Source organism: Octopus sinensis, linkage group LG7 (genome assembly GCF_006345805.1).
Source record: "Octopus sinensis linkage group LG7, ASM634580v1, whole genome shotgun sequence".
Classification (NCBI taxonomy): domain Eukaryota; kingdom Metazoa; phylum Mollusca; class Cephalopoda; order Octopoda; family Octopodidae; genus Octopus; species Octopus sinensis.
This window is the reverse complement of record NC_043003.1, coordinates 94,918,124-94,936,099: the sequence shown is the minus strand read 5'-3', so window position 1 is coordinate 94,936,099 and position 17,976 is coordinate 94,918,124. Positions and strand designations below refer to the sequence as shown.

Genomic DNA, 17,976 nt, shown 5'->3' with positions numbered 1-17,976 from the left:
CAGGTCTATACAAAGGCACAGGAATAAAATAATGGTTTCAAATTTTGGCACAATTTTAGGGGAAGGTGCAAGTTGGTGACATTGGCTTAGTAAATGACTGGTACCATACTTTATTAAGAAAAGAGAAGGCATAGACATACTGAAGGAAAGGTCTCAGAAAATGACAAAAACAAGAGTGAGTTAACTGAATTTTCTACAGGATTTTCCTTGCACTTATTCTATCACCCCAGGAAGGCAGAAAGAAAAAGAAAATTGAAGTGAACTCTGGTAAGATTTGAACTCAAAATGCAGGATGTTTTGTCGAGCATGTTAATTACTATAACAACAACAACAATATATCAGTTGTAGAACAGTAAACATAGTTATGAAATTTAAAATTTGGTGTTAGCAAAATATAATTTTGAAAATATTCAAAGCTCTTACCGTTCTTTAGGTGGTTCAACCATTAATGCCATACAGTTATTCAAAACAAGACAGAAAATAGAATAAGTTCCAGCAAGGTTATGTGCGAAAAAGTGAGAGAGATAATGAGAATGATATATATATACAGGGAGGAAGAAGTTTTTTGCCAATTAGCAGGTCTAAGTAAAAAGCGTTGTGTTTAAAGAGAAAAGTGAAGACAGAAATATGAGCATAACACATAAGAGAAAATATGGACGTGTTCAATTCTTAGAAGTTACAGGAGGTAGCCAATGAGTATGAATGAAACACTTGCTTTGTCATGCCACTATTAATATTGGTTGTGACAGACAGGAAGTCCCATCATTACGAAGGTACTACAACTTCTGAAACGTTTGACTTTAGAAGTTATTGACTCCAGTTAAGTGGCTAAGTACTAATGAACAGAGAGTTACGAATGCTGGTCAAGACAGCTACAAGTTTCGCCACTTGGACGCTTAAAACCTTTTCACACATGTCTGATGTAATATATGCATTTTAACTTGATTAGTAAGCTTATTCTTGCGATACTATCTAACAGATGTTGACAGCTTGTCTGAGATTAAACAGATATTAATGATTTTCTAGCACTTCCAGTTGATTTTTGACCTATTCTTTCTTGAATCAAATATTTGCTTTATTTTGTTATTATATTTGATTTGTTAATCAACAATACTAATTGGAAACACCTGAGCTCATTCAGATCATAACTTAGAGAGACAATATTTAAAAACCTGTTGTTACTCTAATTGCAAGTCTGGAAAGAGAGCTTTTAATTAGGCAGAAAGAGGAGTGTGTGTGTGTGTGTGTGATTTGTGTATCATTTAATATACACATGACTATAAGTTTCATACTCTGATGACGTAAGCTGAATAAACTTGCATAGCATTCAATGAAAGAAGCAGACTCAAGAAGACATGGGGTGAGGTGATGAGGCATGATCTTCAGAAGCTGAGTTACAGAAAGGTGATGACAATTGAGACCTTTGCCAATTTGTTGTGCTTGAGAAGCCACGTCAAGCCAAGTGAAATCATAGTCATGATCAGTGCTGGTGACACGTAGAAGGCACCATGCTTGTGACACACAAAAGACACTAACTACACTCTTGGAGTGGTTAGCATTAGGAAGAGCATCCAGCCATAGAAACCAAGCCAAATTGCACAGGAGCCTGGTACAGCTCTCCGGCTCATCAGTCCCAGTCAAAATGTCTTATCCACACCAGCATAGAAAACAAACACTGAATGATGCGATAAATACACACACACACACACACATAATATATATATATATATAATATTATTGGTGAATTGAAGAAATGGAGCTGAACGAAGATTGAACAGAAATCGTTTTATTTCATTCTACACGTGTTTCGAAAGGCACAATTTACCAAAATCCGATTGAATAATGAGACCATATTGTGTCTTTCTCTTCAGGAAGAAATAGGAAATCCGTTGGAAAAAACAAAAACAGAACAGAGGCGGAGCAAAACAAATCGAACTAGGCTCCTAAAAGCCCATGGCAAAACTGTTTATCAGTGTATGTTGAGAACCGGTGGTTGAAGATTTTAACGGGTCAGGCAGCGGTCATTCCTGTGGGTGAGGGTGTGTAGATGTTCTTTGTGACCGAGAATAAAGTTCTGACTATTTAAGGAATATTGGATGTTTTATAAGGGGCGAGAAAAAATCTACTTAGAGACATGCGTGTGTTTACTGTTATATATATGTGTGCTGGCGCAGGTTGGCTAGACCTCCGTCAAGGGGTAGAAAACATTTTTTGTGTACGTGTGTGCGTTTGATCGCTCGGCTGTCAGTGGTTAAGCCGCTCTACACAATGGCTACAGCAGTAAGAACCGTTGGGTGGCAGAAAAAAATATATTATGTTTTATGTGTGCGTGTGTTCGTCTGAACCTGCCTGGTCAAGGAAACCCCCCGTCGTCAAAAAACAAAAAACAAAGCCCCGTTTATCTTACAGGAGTAATTCCCCTTGCAGTGGTTAATCGTAATTATCTTAAAGGCTATTTCAGAATTTGTTACCAAGGGCTATGGGTGCAGGTATTATTTATAAACGCTATTTAAAAGCCAGATAAGTGTAACGCCGCCAATGGGGGCATCGAAAAGCCGACTGTAAAAGTCCGTTTACCATCCGGCCTCCGGCGAACAAAATATGGAAGAGTTCGGAGACACAAAGGTTGCACTTCCTTCTGCCCCTATCAAATGGGAGGGCCACCGACAAAATTGACCATTCCAGCCTGTAGCTTGAGTTCGTATCCTTCAATCACCTTAGGAGCCTAGTTCGATTTGTTTTGCTCCGCCTCTGTTCTGTTTTTGTTTTTTCCAACGGATTTCCTATTTCTTCCTGAAGAGAAAGACACAATATGGTCTCATTATTCAATCGGATTTTGGTAAATTGTGCCTTTCGAAACACGTGTAGAATGAAATAAAACGATTTCTGTTCAATCTTCGTTCAGCTCCATTTCTTCAATTCACCAATAATATTTTAATTTCAATTATCCGCACCAACGCACGGTTGCAACACCATATGGTTGTACCTCCAACCGTGCTGTCTTCTGCTGTGATTTTTGCTACCAAGGTATCGGTTAAACTTTTGATTAATCTGCCACAAGATTATTCATCTTTCTATTTCACATTATATATATATATATATTATATATATTATAAGCACAAATAAAAGTTACAAACCTCATTCAGGGATAGCAAAATCCTATGAAAGTATTGGTTAGTTATGTAGTGACGCTACTGTGGAAGTTTCAGTGCGCATGCACAAAATTGGATTACTTCCGGTAGGCCACCGGAAGTTCCCTCATGCGCATGCACAGGAACTGCAACCTGAAAGCGTAACCACTAAATCGGTCTTTTTGGAAGAGCAGCCCTAACGAGTGGACATGGCTAAAATTTCTCTCAGGGAAAACTACGCACAGAGAAGCTCTCTCTTCTTGGCTCACCCGAGTGAACATTTGTGTACAGTCCTGCGGATTTGGCTGCCGGTTCACCCATAAGAAATATATATGTATATATTTTTACCTGTGAACCCAAAGAATAAACTACTATTTATTGTTATTGAAGACAGCCAGATCTTGGTTCCTTTTCTTCGACTTGTATGTGACAAGATAAAACCAGACACCTCTCCAGTGTTCCTGAAACTCATCTTGTTACAGTTACATACATATACAAAGAATATTGAACATTACAGTTAATACTCAACTATATATAAAAACATATATAGTTACCTTGCAGTTGAGTATTAACTGTAATGTTCAAAATTTTTTGTATATGTAACTAACCAGCACTTTCAAAGGATTTTGCTATCCCTGAATGAAGGTTGAAATCTTTATTTGTGCTATATATATATATATATAATATATATATATACACACACACACACATATCAGGCTACTTACTGCTTTCAACCACCAAATCCACTCACAAAAGCTTTGGTTAGCTTGGGACTACAATAGAAGACACACTTGACCATGATACCAGAGAGGGATTGAACAAGAAACCATGTGGTTATGCAGTAAACTTCTTACTACACAGCCACAATGCTGCCACAACAAAAAACCATGGCTCTCCTTTCATTTTCTGCTGCTGTGGTAGCTCTAACACATCACCATTTGGCCCTTATGAGGCTTTAGCAGAGTTTGTTTCATGTTAAGCATTTGAACTAGGTTTCCTCTTCCTTCCTTCTTCAAATTTTTCCTGCATCAGTCTTACCAATCTGGTGAGATCTCCTCCAAATGACATAGGCATTGTATTTTGTCTCAATTTATCAAAAAATGAAATTACCATTGTCAATAAAAAAAAGAATCTGAAAAACTACAGATCGTTAATTTTTTTTTTTGGGATATGTTATAATTTAGGCAAAATCCTAAAGATTTACCAAAAACTGAAATCACCATCATCATTAGTACATACAACCAAAATATGATGGGAAAACCTGGAAATATATTTTGATATAGTTTAGATAGAATGCTAAAGATTTGAATTTACATCTTGATTCATGTTGACAAGCATTATTATACTTCCATGTCTTTGTATATTATGTCCCTTAAAAAAGTTTCCCTCCATTTTTAGCATTAAATATATATCTTTCATGATTTACTTGTTTCAGTCATTAGACTGTGGCCATGCTGGAACATCACCTACAGGAAATTCAATTGAATGAATTCACCCCAGTACTTATTCTATCAGTCTCTTTGGCCAAACTGTTAAGTTACATGGATGTAAACACATGAACACTGGTTCTTAAGTAGAGATGGGGGGACAAACACAGACACACAGAGATATATATGAGGGGATTTTTTCAGTTTCTGTCTACCAAATCTACTCACAAGGCTTTGGTTGACTCAAGGGTATAGCAGAAGACACTTGCCCAAAATGCCGTGCAGTGGGACTGAACCCGAAAGCAAACTTCTTATCACACAGCCACTCCTAGAATATTATTTCATATTAAAATTCTTCTGGCTTAAATTCCTTATTAGCTCCATATATTTTTCTACCTATAACTAGTCTCAAATAAATCAAATGCCAAATATGCCATAGTAACTGAACTTTCAGAATAACAGAGAAGTTAACAAAATGACAAGCAAAATTTTTTTCCTTTTTTTCTTTTTTCGAAGCAAAGAAAAATAATTTATATTTCTACCACAGGTCAGCAAATAGACATAGCAATAGTATTTATTAACTCTGCAGCGTGAGTAAGATTCCAGACTCTTACTTCATAAGTCATGAAATATTATCTCATAGTCATTACAAACATGTTTATGGAATTGGATGAAATATTGGAACTGAACAAGCATCTGATATTGAAGTGTATTTGTAGTGGCCTGCATTGAATAATTCCAATTTGTCAAGCTCTAGGTAACTTAGCAACTGAATTTGCTATTTTAATATTTCTTTATTAGCAACTTGTACTTTTAGATTTTTTTGGTTGGAATGTCCATAAACCAAACAAGGAGGTAAACATATTGCCAAAATGTTGTAAACATTTTATTGATTTTGAAAAAGAGATTGAACTCTCTGTTTAAGGGTAGGTGTGAGACAAAAAATATTTTTGTGTGTTTCTCCATGCTATTGAGGCATTTCTTTTACAGCCAAGTACCCCTTGTATCCCTAACCATTACCAGTTTTTCAAATAAAGGATTTCATATTGCTGTTTCACATCTTTGAATGTGAAACCGCAATATGATTTACTTGTTTCAGTCATTAGACTAAAACAAGTAAATGATAAAAGGTACATATTTAATGCTGTTAAAAATAGATGGTTTTTTGACAGAAGAAATTACAACATTCGCTCCTGCTGGTAGCTTTCAATAGCTGGAAAGGTGCAAATATAAATAAACAAACATGCCTATACATACACAATTTGCTTTTTTCACTTTCTGACAACCAGATCAATTCAGAGGAATTAGTCAAGTCAGACACTTGTTCAAGGTACCACTGAGTGTGACTGAACCTCGAACCATGAGATTAAGAAGAGAACATCTTACTACAAAGTTATGCCTGTGTTTCAAATGGGGGACAAAAAACAAAACTCTGCCTAATTAAGTAACTAATTAATATATTCAAGACTACTTTATTCATTAGTCCAAGATGCATAAATTAGTTCCGTTGGAGCTCACCTTAGGCCATACAAAACAACTAATTAATAGTGACATATAGTAAGAGATTGTTTTGATTGTTTTGATTCCAGCATAAGAACTATTTCAAATGTCTAGAAATTATTCCTTCCAGAATCGGATACCAACAATCTATTTTCTTCTGTGATATCATTAGTGAGAAAGAAAAGCTAATTACAAAGAAAAAGACATTGATTAACATTGCAAATAAATTAGATGATAAAATACATAAAATTTTAATTTGTTGGCATGAATTAAAACAAAAATATTGTCAGGTTTTTCTGAGATTACAAAAATTTGAATCAGAATGTACAGAACAGAAAGTGTTATGGAATTTGTATAAGAGGAACAGCAGACCACTTTGTGAATGAAACAAAATGTGAGATGAGGGGGCTTCTACAGAATTATCTGACCTGCCAGAAATAACAATTGAATCAAACTAGTGTCTCAAGATAAAAAAAAAAAAAGCATGTGTGTGTTATTGGGTAGGATACATCAAGTAATGTAGTCCCAGATACCTTTAAAATGGTAGGATGTTCACAACTGGGAAGTATTTGAACACAGGTCTGATCTAAGGGCTGTACAATTAAAAAAATATCCAACTTCAGAACCGTTCACATTAATCTTATCTTTAACTTTTTAGTTGTTTCAGTCATTGGATGGCAGCCATGCTGGGGCCATCACTTTATAGGGTTTTAGCCTAACAAATTGACCCCAGTACGTATTTCAAGTTTGGTGTTTATTCTAATAGTTTCTTTTGCAGAGCTAACATTGGTTGTCAATGATGGACACAAAGACAATCACTCACACATACATACACTCAACAGGTTTCGACACAGTTTCCATCTACCAAATTCACTCACATGGCACCAGTCAGCTTGGGGCTTATAATAAGAGGTAATTGCCCAAGGTGCCACCCAGTGGGACTGAACCTGAAACCATGTGGTTACAAAGTAAGCTTCTTAACAATACAGCCATACCTACATCTAGAGAGAAATCAAAGAACTTAAGATTCTTTGATATTCAGAAGAAACAAAAAGAAAGCTGTCAAATAAAACAGCTGAGCAGGTTTAAAATTGCTGAACTGTATTATGAAGAAGCAGGATTTTTCATTCCAAGACAGCTTCAAGATAATTTTACTTCACATGATTCTAAGGATCTTCATGATTGCAATCAGCCTCTCTGTAAAGTGAAGGTAAACAGATCAAATTATATAGATGTATCTGACATGTCTTGTCTAAAATGGACAGTTTTCAAAATCTCCAAACAAAAGCGCCAAATACTTAGAAGTAATAAGATGAGAATATAAATTAACTTCAATATTTTATCATATGAACCATCCTCATCATTATCATTATTTAATAGTTGTTTTCCATGCTGGCATGTTCTTGACGATTTGAAAGGATCCGGTAAACTACAGAACCCCACTGTCAGTTTCAGTATGGTATCTACAGCTTGATGCCTGTCCTAACACCAATCACTTTACAGAGTGTACTGGGTGTCTTTTTTACATGCCAGCAGCTCTAGTGGGATTGCCAAGTAACTTTGCAAGGCAGAAAAAAACAAGAAAAGAGGGTAGGGGCCTTAAAAACTATGTGTGTGTGTGTGAAGAGGGTGGGTTTGATAGAGTGGAGAGATAATTTTATACCAGGGACAGGCAGTAAACAAAATGGCATGAGCCATCAATTCTTTATTTTTATTTTTGGTGGAGGGGTAGGATTAAAATTATTTGAATGTATTTAAAAGTGTGGCTGTGTAGTAAGAAGCTTGCTTCCCAACCACATGTTTCTGGGTTCAGTCCCAATGTGTGACACCTTGGACAAGTGTCTTCTACTATAGCCTCGAGCCAACCAAAGCTGTCTGAATGGATTTAGTAGATGAAAACTGAAAGAAGTCTGTCATGTATGTATGTGTGTGTGTGTGTGTGGTGTGTGTGTGTGCGCTTTTGTGTCTGTGTTTGTCTCCCCATAACCGCTTGACAACTGGTATTGATGTGCTTACATCCCCATAATTTAGTAGTTTTCCAAAAAGAGACCAATAGAATAAGTACTAGGCTTTACAAAAAATATTACAGTCATGGAGTGGTTGGCATTAGGAAGGGCATCCGGCTGTTGAAACACAGCCAGATCAGACTGGAGCCTGGTGCAACCTCCTGGCTTCCCAGACCCCGGTCGAACCACCCAACCAATGCTAGCATGGAAAACGGATGTTAAACGACGATGATGTCCTAGGGCCGATTTGTTCGACTAAAACCCTTCAAGGCGGTACTCCAGCATGGCTGCAGTCAAATGACTGAAACAAGTAATAGAATAAAAATATATATACTTTTGGTGTGAGCAGGTTAGTTAATAACATTGACACTAGAACAGAACTGATACTTTATTTTATTTGATCCCAGAGGGATGAAAAGCAAAGCTGAACTACGCAGGATTTGAACTCAGAACATAAAAATAAAGCACAAGTCTAGGGCTGGGTTCAACGGTATCGAAACTGCTGACATTGTGCCTAAATTTGAAAGATGAAGTATATGCTAAAAGTATATCTTTAGCTAACGATGATCACCTCTGAATAAAAATAATAATACATTTTGTATGATGAATGCCATAAAAAAGAGGTATGCTCAAAGCAAACAGAATCTGCAATTCACATATATTTTCTGTCGTAACAATTTCACTTAAAAATACATCTGCATGAAGAAACCATAATCTCAGTTCTCTCAGCTATAAACTTGTAGTCTTGCATTTATGTAAACATACATCATGGTAATTATTCCCTGATGTTCTTCAGAAAGTTTCTGAATGACAAACAATTGCATTTCCCATTTCTTATAAATCCTGTTGTCCATACAAAGAAAGAAAGAAAGAAAGAAAGCTGACCTCGTCATCATCACTACTTCTAGTTCACATCTTTGAGAAAGCATCAATTCTTGTCTCCTCCATACTGAGATAATGTGCCGATCAAAGTCAATAGGCATGAAACCCAATATATTCACCATAACTATTATTATGAATACAAGAATACGAGTAACTTTGGAAGTATACTTCTGCCATCATGGGTAATACCATAAACTATGGCATACATGCATACAATAATAATAATTATTATTTTATCAAACTTCTTGGTGATTATGCACAATGATGGAATCGATTTTAATTTTCAAAAGGAAAAATATTTATTACCTTAAAATATAATTAAACAAAATTTTTTTATTGAATAATTCCTCCTGTAACTACTACCATTTATTCCCTTTCTTTCCCCTCCTCTGTCTATGATCCCTTCTCTCACTCTTAGCATTTCTTTACTTGGTGCCTGCCACCCATCCCATTCTTCTAATGTTAACTATTATTGTATCTCTCTTTTACTCTTTCTGTGTGTGTGTGTGGTGTGTGTGTGTATGATATATATATATATATATATACACACACACATGCGCGCGATATGAAGCATGACAAGAGAAATTAACCAACCCACATTTATATCAGCTATTAATTATTATATGAAGATGTGTAGCATACTGGGTAAAATGCTTAGAAGCATTTTCTCCACATCTGCTCCTTGAGTCTGAATTCCATTGAGGTTGAATTTGCCAATCATCCTTTTGGGACCAATGAAATAAATACCTGTTAAGGCACTGGGGTCAATATAATCAACTAGCCCCCCTCCCCCAAATTTCAAGGGAAGAGGAAAGAAGAGTACATCAAGAGAGCTCAAGCGAAGGTGGTATAAAACCAACCAATTCTGAAAAGTAGAGGTCACTGTAGTCACAGTCTAAAAGGCAAAAAGAGATGGTATGACTACAGGACAGAGTTTGGAGTACCTAATTTTCTGGTATGTAAGTGTACACATGTAGTGTAAGCATTCAAACATTATCACTATCTTTCCAAATTCTGCAGCATTTCACATGGAATTTTGCTCCTCCAAAGTTGTCTTAAAGTATAAGTCACCCTACCTTGGCTGTCAAGTTTGGTTTAAAAAATTTGACTTGTATACTGGAAAATACAGTATGTTTGTGAGTAAATTTCATGCCAGCCAGCTAACTGAATAGCCATTCTTTGGATGCACTCTCAGATATCTCTGTGTTTATCATATGCTCAATTGTGGATCACATGTGAGGTTTACAAGCTGTAAATCAATCACAAGAACTTCAGATGTTTACAAAGTAGAGAAAGTTTGTGTGATGTGAGAAGAATGCAATTCTAACACTTTAGATAGGTCTCTCTCTCAGAGAAGAAATTTTGAAGAAGACTTGGATTCTAGTGTTGTTCCTTATTTCTGATTTGAAAACAACACTCTGCCCATTTTGCTACACTGTATTTTTTTGCCTATCATAATGTTTTTTTATTCTATTTTATTTTTGATAATTTAATGCCAATAAGGAAGCAAGCTGGCAAAATCGTTAGTGTCAAACCAAATGCTTAGCACTATTTCTTCCAGCTTTATGTTCTCAGTTTAAACCCTGTCAAAGTCAACACTGCCTTTCATATTTTTCAGCTCAAGGAGTGGCTGTGTGGTAAGTGGCTTGTTTACCAACCACATGGTTCCGGGTTCAGTCCCACTGCGTGGCACCTTGGGCAAGTGTCTTCTACTATAGACTCGGGCCGACCAAAGCCTTGTGAGTGGATTTGGTATACAGAAACTGTGAAAGAAGCCCGTCGTATATGTATATATATATGCGTGTCTGTGTTTGTACCCCTAGCATTGCTTGACAACTGATGCTGGTGTGTTTATGTCCCTGTTATTTAGCGGTTCGGCAAAAGAGACCGATAGAATAAGTACTGGGCTTACAAAAGAATAAGTCCCGGGGTTGAGTTGCTCGATTAAAGGTGGTGCTCCAGCATGGCCGCAGTCAAATGACTGAAACAAGTAAAAGAGTAAGTACTAGTCAAGTAGTGGGGGCAGGGAGAAGGGCGTTGATGTAATTAATCGTTTCACTCCCTCTAAAACTGCCAGCCTTATGCTAAAATTGAAACGTAATTTAATATCAATATCTCATCTCAAATTAACCCATTTTTCTCATTTTATCTATTTTGTTATCACTCTTTTAGCTAGATTAATCAATATGAATGTTGAGCATTTCTTTGGAAGATCATCTTAAAATCTATTAGAAGTAAAAAACAATATTTTTATGTTAAAATCTATTTTTTGAATGACTTAGAGATATTACAATTAATATTCTTGAATAATTACTTACTGTAGCATGTCAACATTTTTAAAATTAAAGTAAATGTCCCTCTCTCAAAAATTCAACTAAGTTTTATGTGTACATAAAACATAGCGGATAATAAATATTTTCAAAACTAATAAATTTTCATTTAAAAAATAAGCTTGAAAAAAAACCGTAAAAAACAAGGCAATTACATCTTTTGCCATTGGTGCCACATAAAAATGCACATACCAGTGCCATATAAAGACACCCAATACACTCTGTAAAGTGGTTGGCATTAGGAAGGGCATCCAGCTGTAGAAACCATGCTACAACAGACAAATGGAGTCTGAACTATCTTTAAGCTGGTCAACTCTTGTGAAACTGTCCAACCCATGCCAGCACGGAGAAGAGATGTTAAAAGATGATGTTGATGATGATGATACATTGCTCTAAATGATTAGTTTGAAAGTCCTTTGCAAAGTGATGTCAGTTATACAATGTAGTATCTTAAATATTGGATAAAGAACAGAACAGCGAGAGAAAAAAAAACCGAAAGGGACTTATGGTCATATCACTTTGAAAGCACCAAAGTTAAACAACGTCGAGCCTAGTTAGTACTTAGATGGGTGACCGCTTGGGAAACCTAGGTGCTGTAAGTGTCACACACATTTTATAGGCGTGGGAGTGGCTGTGTGTTAAGTAGCTTGCTTACCAACCACTTGGTTCTAGGTTCAGTCCCACTGCGTGGCAAGTGTCTTCTACTATAGCCTCGGGCCGACCAAAGCCTTGTGAGTGGATTTGGTAGACGAAAACTGAAAGAGGCCTGTCGTATATATGTATATGTATATATATGTGTGTTTGTGTTTGTCCCCTCAACATTGCTTGAAAACCGATGCTGGTGTGTTTACGTCCCCGTAACTTAGCGGTTCAGTAAAAGAGACCAATAAAATAAGTACTAGGCTTACATCCCCGTAACTTAGCAGTTTGGCAAAAGAGACCGATAGAATCAGAACTAGGCTTACAAAGAATAAGTCCTGGGGTCGATTTGCTCGACTAAAGGCGGTGCTCCAGCATGGCCGCAGTCAAATGACTGAAACTAGTAAAAGAGTAAAGAGTAAAGAGAGAAAAGGGAGAGAAATTAAAGAAAAGAGGGAGATCAGAGGTAGAGAAAAAGTTGAAATGAAGCTGAGAAGAAGAAAAAAAGGAGGTTGAAGGAAAAAAGAAATCAAGGAAAGGAAAGTGTGAGAAGGAGAAAAGTAAGAGGAAGGAAGAAAGCAAGATGTTAATAAAAGAGAAAAGAAAAAAAATTACAGAAGGCAAAAAGAGACAGAAACCATGGAATAACATAAAAGACTGAAAAGAATACCCAGAAAAGTACCAAAAGTAAAAGAAACAAGTTTAGAATCTGTTTGAAGAAGCTAAGAAATAAATAAAAAAGAAAAGAATTTAGAAGCAGAACCCAGAATATAGAGCTGTATGTAAAAGCAGCATGATGTGCCAGACTATAACTGCGTAACACTATTCTGATATAAAATCATTAATCACAATATACATAGAAAAACCATAGGCTTATCCATTACTTCCAGCAGAACAGCAGAAAATAAAAGTGAACTAAAAGATAATTACACAAATATATTTCTCTCTCGCCTTCTATTTTGTAAAGTAACAAAGTTAATTCAAAACTAAAATTTAAAATATTTTTACAAAATTATATTAAACTTAAATTTCGAATTTTCCTCTAATTTTTTTTTTTTCTCTGCTGCCTTTTCTCTCTATCTTTCTTTTTAAAATCATGGCGCATCAATGCTGATTCAAAGAAAATATCATATGCAAAAAAGCATTAGTATTTTCCTACAAGCCACAAATAAATTTTTAAATAAAATAAATTGAAAAGAAAAAAATGAGAATTTGTTACATGGTGTTTAAATGTTAGCTAGGTGATTTATCTTGTTGCAATGCTTCTGACATTAGAAATAATATCAAGTAGAATGTTTTTGTAAAAATAATAATAATAATAATAATAATAATAATAATGATGATGAGGAGGAGGATGATGATGATGCATAGAATGCAAAGCACAGAATGAAACAAATACGTTAAAGATAAAACTACCTAAATGTATAAACGAACTAAACGAGACGAATTTACATGTGAAAGCTTGAATTAGCAAGTTGCACAAATAATAATAATAATAATAATGATGATGAGGAGGAGGATGATGATGATGCATAGAATGCAAAGCACAGAATGAAACAAATACGTTAAAGATAAAACTACCTAAATGTATAAACGAACTAAACGAGACGAATTTACATGTGAAAGCTTGAATTAGCAAGTTGCACAAATAATAATAATAATAATAATAATAATAATGATAATAATAATAATAAGAGTTATAAATCCACTTTGCAGTTAGAGAATGTGAATATTAAATTCTTTGGAACCTGGAACTACTAGTATAACTTATGGTAATGATTCCTAACTTCAACATGAAACCAGACCATGTCAATTGTAATTGATTAAGTATAACTTGACACTTCTTTTACTGATTTACTCCCCACCCTCCACCACTCCAGAAGCAAGCACAGTATCTAGAGCAGGGCTTCTCAACTGTTATTTTATCTATGGACCTATTTGATAAACTGCTGTAAATCCTCGAGTATTGTCCGCCCTTGAGTATAATATGCAGGGGATTTTTAGGGGGCTGTACTTCTGAAAAACCTTAACCTTATGTATAATACGCACCCCTTCTCTAACCTGAGTCGTGCGCAATTAAGCCAGCAGCACCTAGTCGAACAAACACTTCCGTGCATGCGTAATACAATAATGGTGATGTTCTTAACTGTTATATGGGAATGTAAATATGTTTGCAAATTGTTTTTGTTACATGTTATTCTGTGTTCTGAATACTTTTATTTTAATAAATGTTGCTTACTGCAAGTTATGGATGATTCTTTTATGACTTCATTGCTTTCAGGCTTAGCTTAAGGTATTTTCGCACCCGACATCACAAAATGCATCTGAATAAACATTGCCAGACAGCAAATAGAGACTCGGACATTGCTTAGAAAATATTTTTCATTTTTAACCTCGTATATAGTACGCACTAGAGATTTTGACCATTAAATTTTGGGGAAAAAATGCAGATTATACTCAATGTTTAAAAACTATTTTTATAGAAACTTCTTTCAAAATTCCTATTTTGTATTTCACAAATTAAACTATGTTGATCGAACTATGGAAAACATTTGAGAAAGAAACCTCACTGTTTCTTGCAATAAATACTGACATAGCTCAAGCAAACATTTTTCGGGCATCCTTAAAATACTATTGTGGATTCCCAATTTACTATTCTTTTGAGTAGGCCTTCCAAAATCTTATATGGACTCTCAAGGACCATATGGATCACGACTGAGAACCACTGATCTACAGACACAAATCCAAATGGACAAAATACAGTGAAGCAGTTAGTTTTCCCCATAAATTACTCTCCCATTTACTCATCTTTTTTTTAACATTTAACTTTCCAAATTTGCTTGGATCAGATGAGTGTGTTGGTGCAGAGTTTTTATATGGTCAGATGTCTTTCAAGTTGTTGACTCTCACTTGTTTTCAGGAGGTGGGGGAATGATCTCCCAGTCTGTCAAACAACAAACAACCCAAACACAAATGAGCCATTTGTTTACAAAAACTGAGCAACATGTCCAGACATGTCAAGAATTCCAGATACATTTTCATTGTCGGACTGCAAGCAAAGAACACTAACAGGAAGCCACTGATTATAAATGAGTAAACACAGGGAAAATCCAAACTCAATCACGCAAACATACACAACCAAACAGACTGACAGACATATATATACATAAATACATAAGACTTCTTTCAGTTTCTGTCTACCAAATCCACTCACAAGGCTTTGATTGGCTTGGATCTATATAGTTCAAAACACTCCAAGTTGCCACACTCCAACAGAGCATTAGTTAAAAACAACTATAAGCACAACCAACAAGGGAACCTTTACACAGTTGATCAACTATATAGAAACAGATGCCAAGTTTCCTTAAAATTACATGTTAACATCTTTAAAAGGAGTGTAGAACACATTGAATAATGAATCCTTGATACATTGGGATGAAAAAGCTGGAAAATCATGGCTGGAACACTTTTGATCAAAAGTTTGATTGATTATGACTGACCAGAAGCAAAAACCATAAGAATGACTAATGACCTTGCCGTCCTCTTTATGTTAGACAACACAAAAATAAAGAATTAAGTAATAGCATTTTTTTCTGTATATCAATGTAGTATCAAAGAAGCAAGGTAATGAAGAAGAAATTTATCAACAAGAAAATTAAACTGTTCGTTACAATGTTATTGAGGCTAATTTAGTCACGCTCGAAAACTTTAAATCACAACAGGCATGAAAGAAAACGAGCATTAAACTAATGTGATGAATGATGATGTTACAGTTAAAAGCTGCTAGTAATTGTTTTAAGAATTTTAAGGGCAGTGACTACAGATGGCAAAAGTATTAAAAAAACTTAAATAAATAGGCGCAGGAGTGGCTGTGTGGTAAGTAGCTTGTTTAACAACCACATGGTTCCGAGTTCAGTCCCACTGCGTGGCACCTTGGGCAAGTGTCTTCTACTATAGCCTCGGGCCAACCAAAGACTTGTGAGTGGATTTGGTAGACGGAAACTGAAAGAAGCCCGTCGTATATATGTATATATATATATGCGTGTGTGTGTTTGTGTGTCTGTGTTTGTCCCCCTAGCATTGCTTGACAACCGATGCTGGTGTGTTTATGTCCCCGTTACTTAGCATTTCGGCAAAAGAGACCGATAGAATAAGTACTGGGCTTACAAAAGAATAAGTCCCAGGGTCGAGTTGCTCGATTAAAGGCGGTGCTCCAGCATGGCCACAGTCAAATGACTGAAACAAGTATAAGAGAAAAGAGAAAATTATTCTTTCCTGTTGCTCTCTGGCAGAAAGTTACTTGACATAGTAAGTAGGCTGGGGATCAAGGAGCTGATAATTCTCTGCATTGAGAAATCACAGCTCTGGTACTACAGACATGTGATTAGAATATCACAGGAAAGAACCACAAGATGGATTCTTCAAGCCAAACCAACTGGCAGGAGACCTAGGGGTAGACCAAGAATGAGGTGGTTGAATAATATCCATAATGACTGTGTGGAGGTGCAATCAGCTTACCTGTTGTCTAGATCAACTCCTTTGATATCAACCTGCCCAAGACTACACCTAGTTATTTGATACAAGCTTCAGGTTTAAAATGATCTGAATTAAAACTTCCCATCAAAACTTCATGTTAATCTATGTTTAAAACAACAGCTTAATAACGACAATGTATTTTACTAAATTTTTCATAATTTTTAGAATTAAGGGACACAAAAGGCACCATTCGAGCATGATCATTACCAGCATCACCTTACTGGCACTCAATCCCTATGCTAGTCGGGTGTTAAGAGCACCATCCGAGCGTGATCGTTGCCAGAATAGCTACCTGGCCTCCATGCCGGTGGCATGTAAAAGACATGATCGTTACCAGCATCACCTTACTGGCACCTGTACCGGTGGCATGTGTAAAAGATTTGAGCGAGGTCGTTATCAGTACCGCCTGACTGGCCCCGTGCCGGTGGCACGTAAAAGCACCCACTACACTCTCGGAGTGGTTGGTATTAGGAAGGGCATCCAGCTGTAGAAACTCTGCCAGATCAAGATTGAAGCCTGGTGCAGTCATTTGGTTCGCCAGCCCTCAGTCATTCGTCTAACCCATGCTAGCATGGAAAGTGGATGTTAAACGATGATGATGATGATGAAAGACAATTTACTTCAACAGAAATATTGTAATGAAAGGGTTCATGTTTCACCGAAATGTAGCGCTGTCAGTGAATAAACCTAGATGTGTTGTTAATACTTATTGGAGGAACTTTTAAGATAGACAAGTCAATCTCAACATCATTAAATTCAGAAACATTGCACACTGAACAAAATAATAAAATATTGTTGTAAATCTAATGAACTGTATCACTTGTACCATAGTCACTGGCTAACAATGGGACATACATCATATTAGAACAAAACATGTAGGTTTGATACTGGAATTAGAAATACAGACAATCTAATAAAATACTCAAATCTTGACAACTGCCAAGAGAGTTGCTGAATTGTTAAGTCATGTAGAAAACTTCAGAACCAGAAATGAAGAATGAAACAACAGTTTTATCATGATTGATTTAACACCCTTTTTGCCTCAAGTGATATATTATAAAATTAGTTACAGTATTTTGTCGCCATCTATGTGCCTACTAGTTACAGAAATAAAACAGTAAATGAGAAGAAAAACAGAATCAAATAAGAGAAAAAAAAGTTAATAGGAAGATAACTAAAAATAAATAAGAAGAAAGGAATATTGCTTTGCATTGTATTGTATTGTCTTTCTTTAGAGGATGCCTTATAGTTGTTATTCCGTTTTTACTGCTGTTATAAATGTTAAAAAAAAACACTAAAAATATTATAGTGTGCCAAAGTATTTAGCAAACATCCACAACTCAAGTTTGCTTTGCAAAAAAATTTTATCATCAAATGCTAAAGAGTTAAAACATCTCTAATGCTTTTAGCAAAAGAAAATAAATGATACATCTCAATGAAATTAATTCACTGAAGTTTCTCAAAGTCCAACTGATGATAATTACAAAAGCAAAACAGATAAAGAATTTGTATTCTTTTCAATTCA

The 17,976-nt window shown here is 35.7% G+C and overlaps 1 protein-coding gene and 1 pseudogene across 9 annotated transcripts in view; one reads left to right on the top strand and one right to left on the bottom strand.

Moving 5' to 3' along the window:
* Positions 1 to 17,976, bottom strand: part of LOC115213777 (tumor protein p53-inducible protein 11) — a 547,834-nt gene that overhangs the window by 176,820 nt on the left and 353,038 nt on the right. Inside the window, exon 1 of one of the 9 annotated variants that reach the window (XM_036504949.1) lies at positions 424 to 470. The exons of the other annotated variants lie outside the window; for them this stretch is intronic. Coding sequence (XP_036360842.1) covers positions 424 to 455 — 32 coding nt within the window. The 5' untranslated portion in view covers positions 456 to 470. Of the gene's footprint in view, positions 1 to 423; positions 471 to 17,976 lie in introns of those variants that run through there. 9 annotated transcript variants of the gene reach the window in all.
* LOC115214617 lies at positions 11,778 to 11,878 on the top strand (annotated as a pseudogene).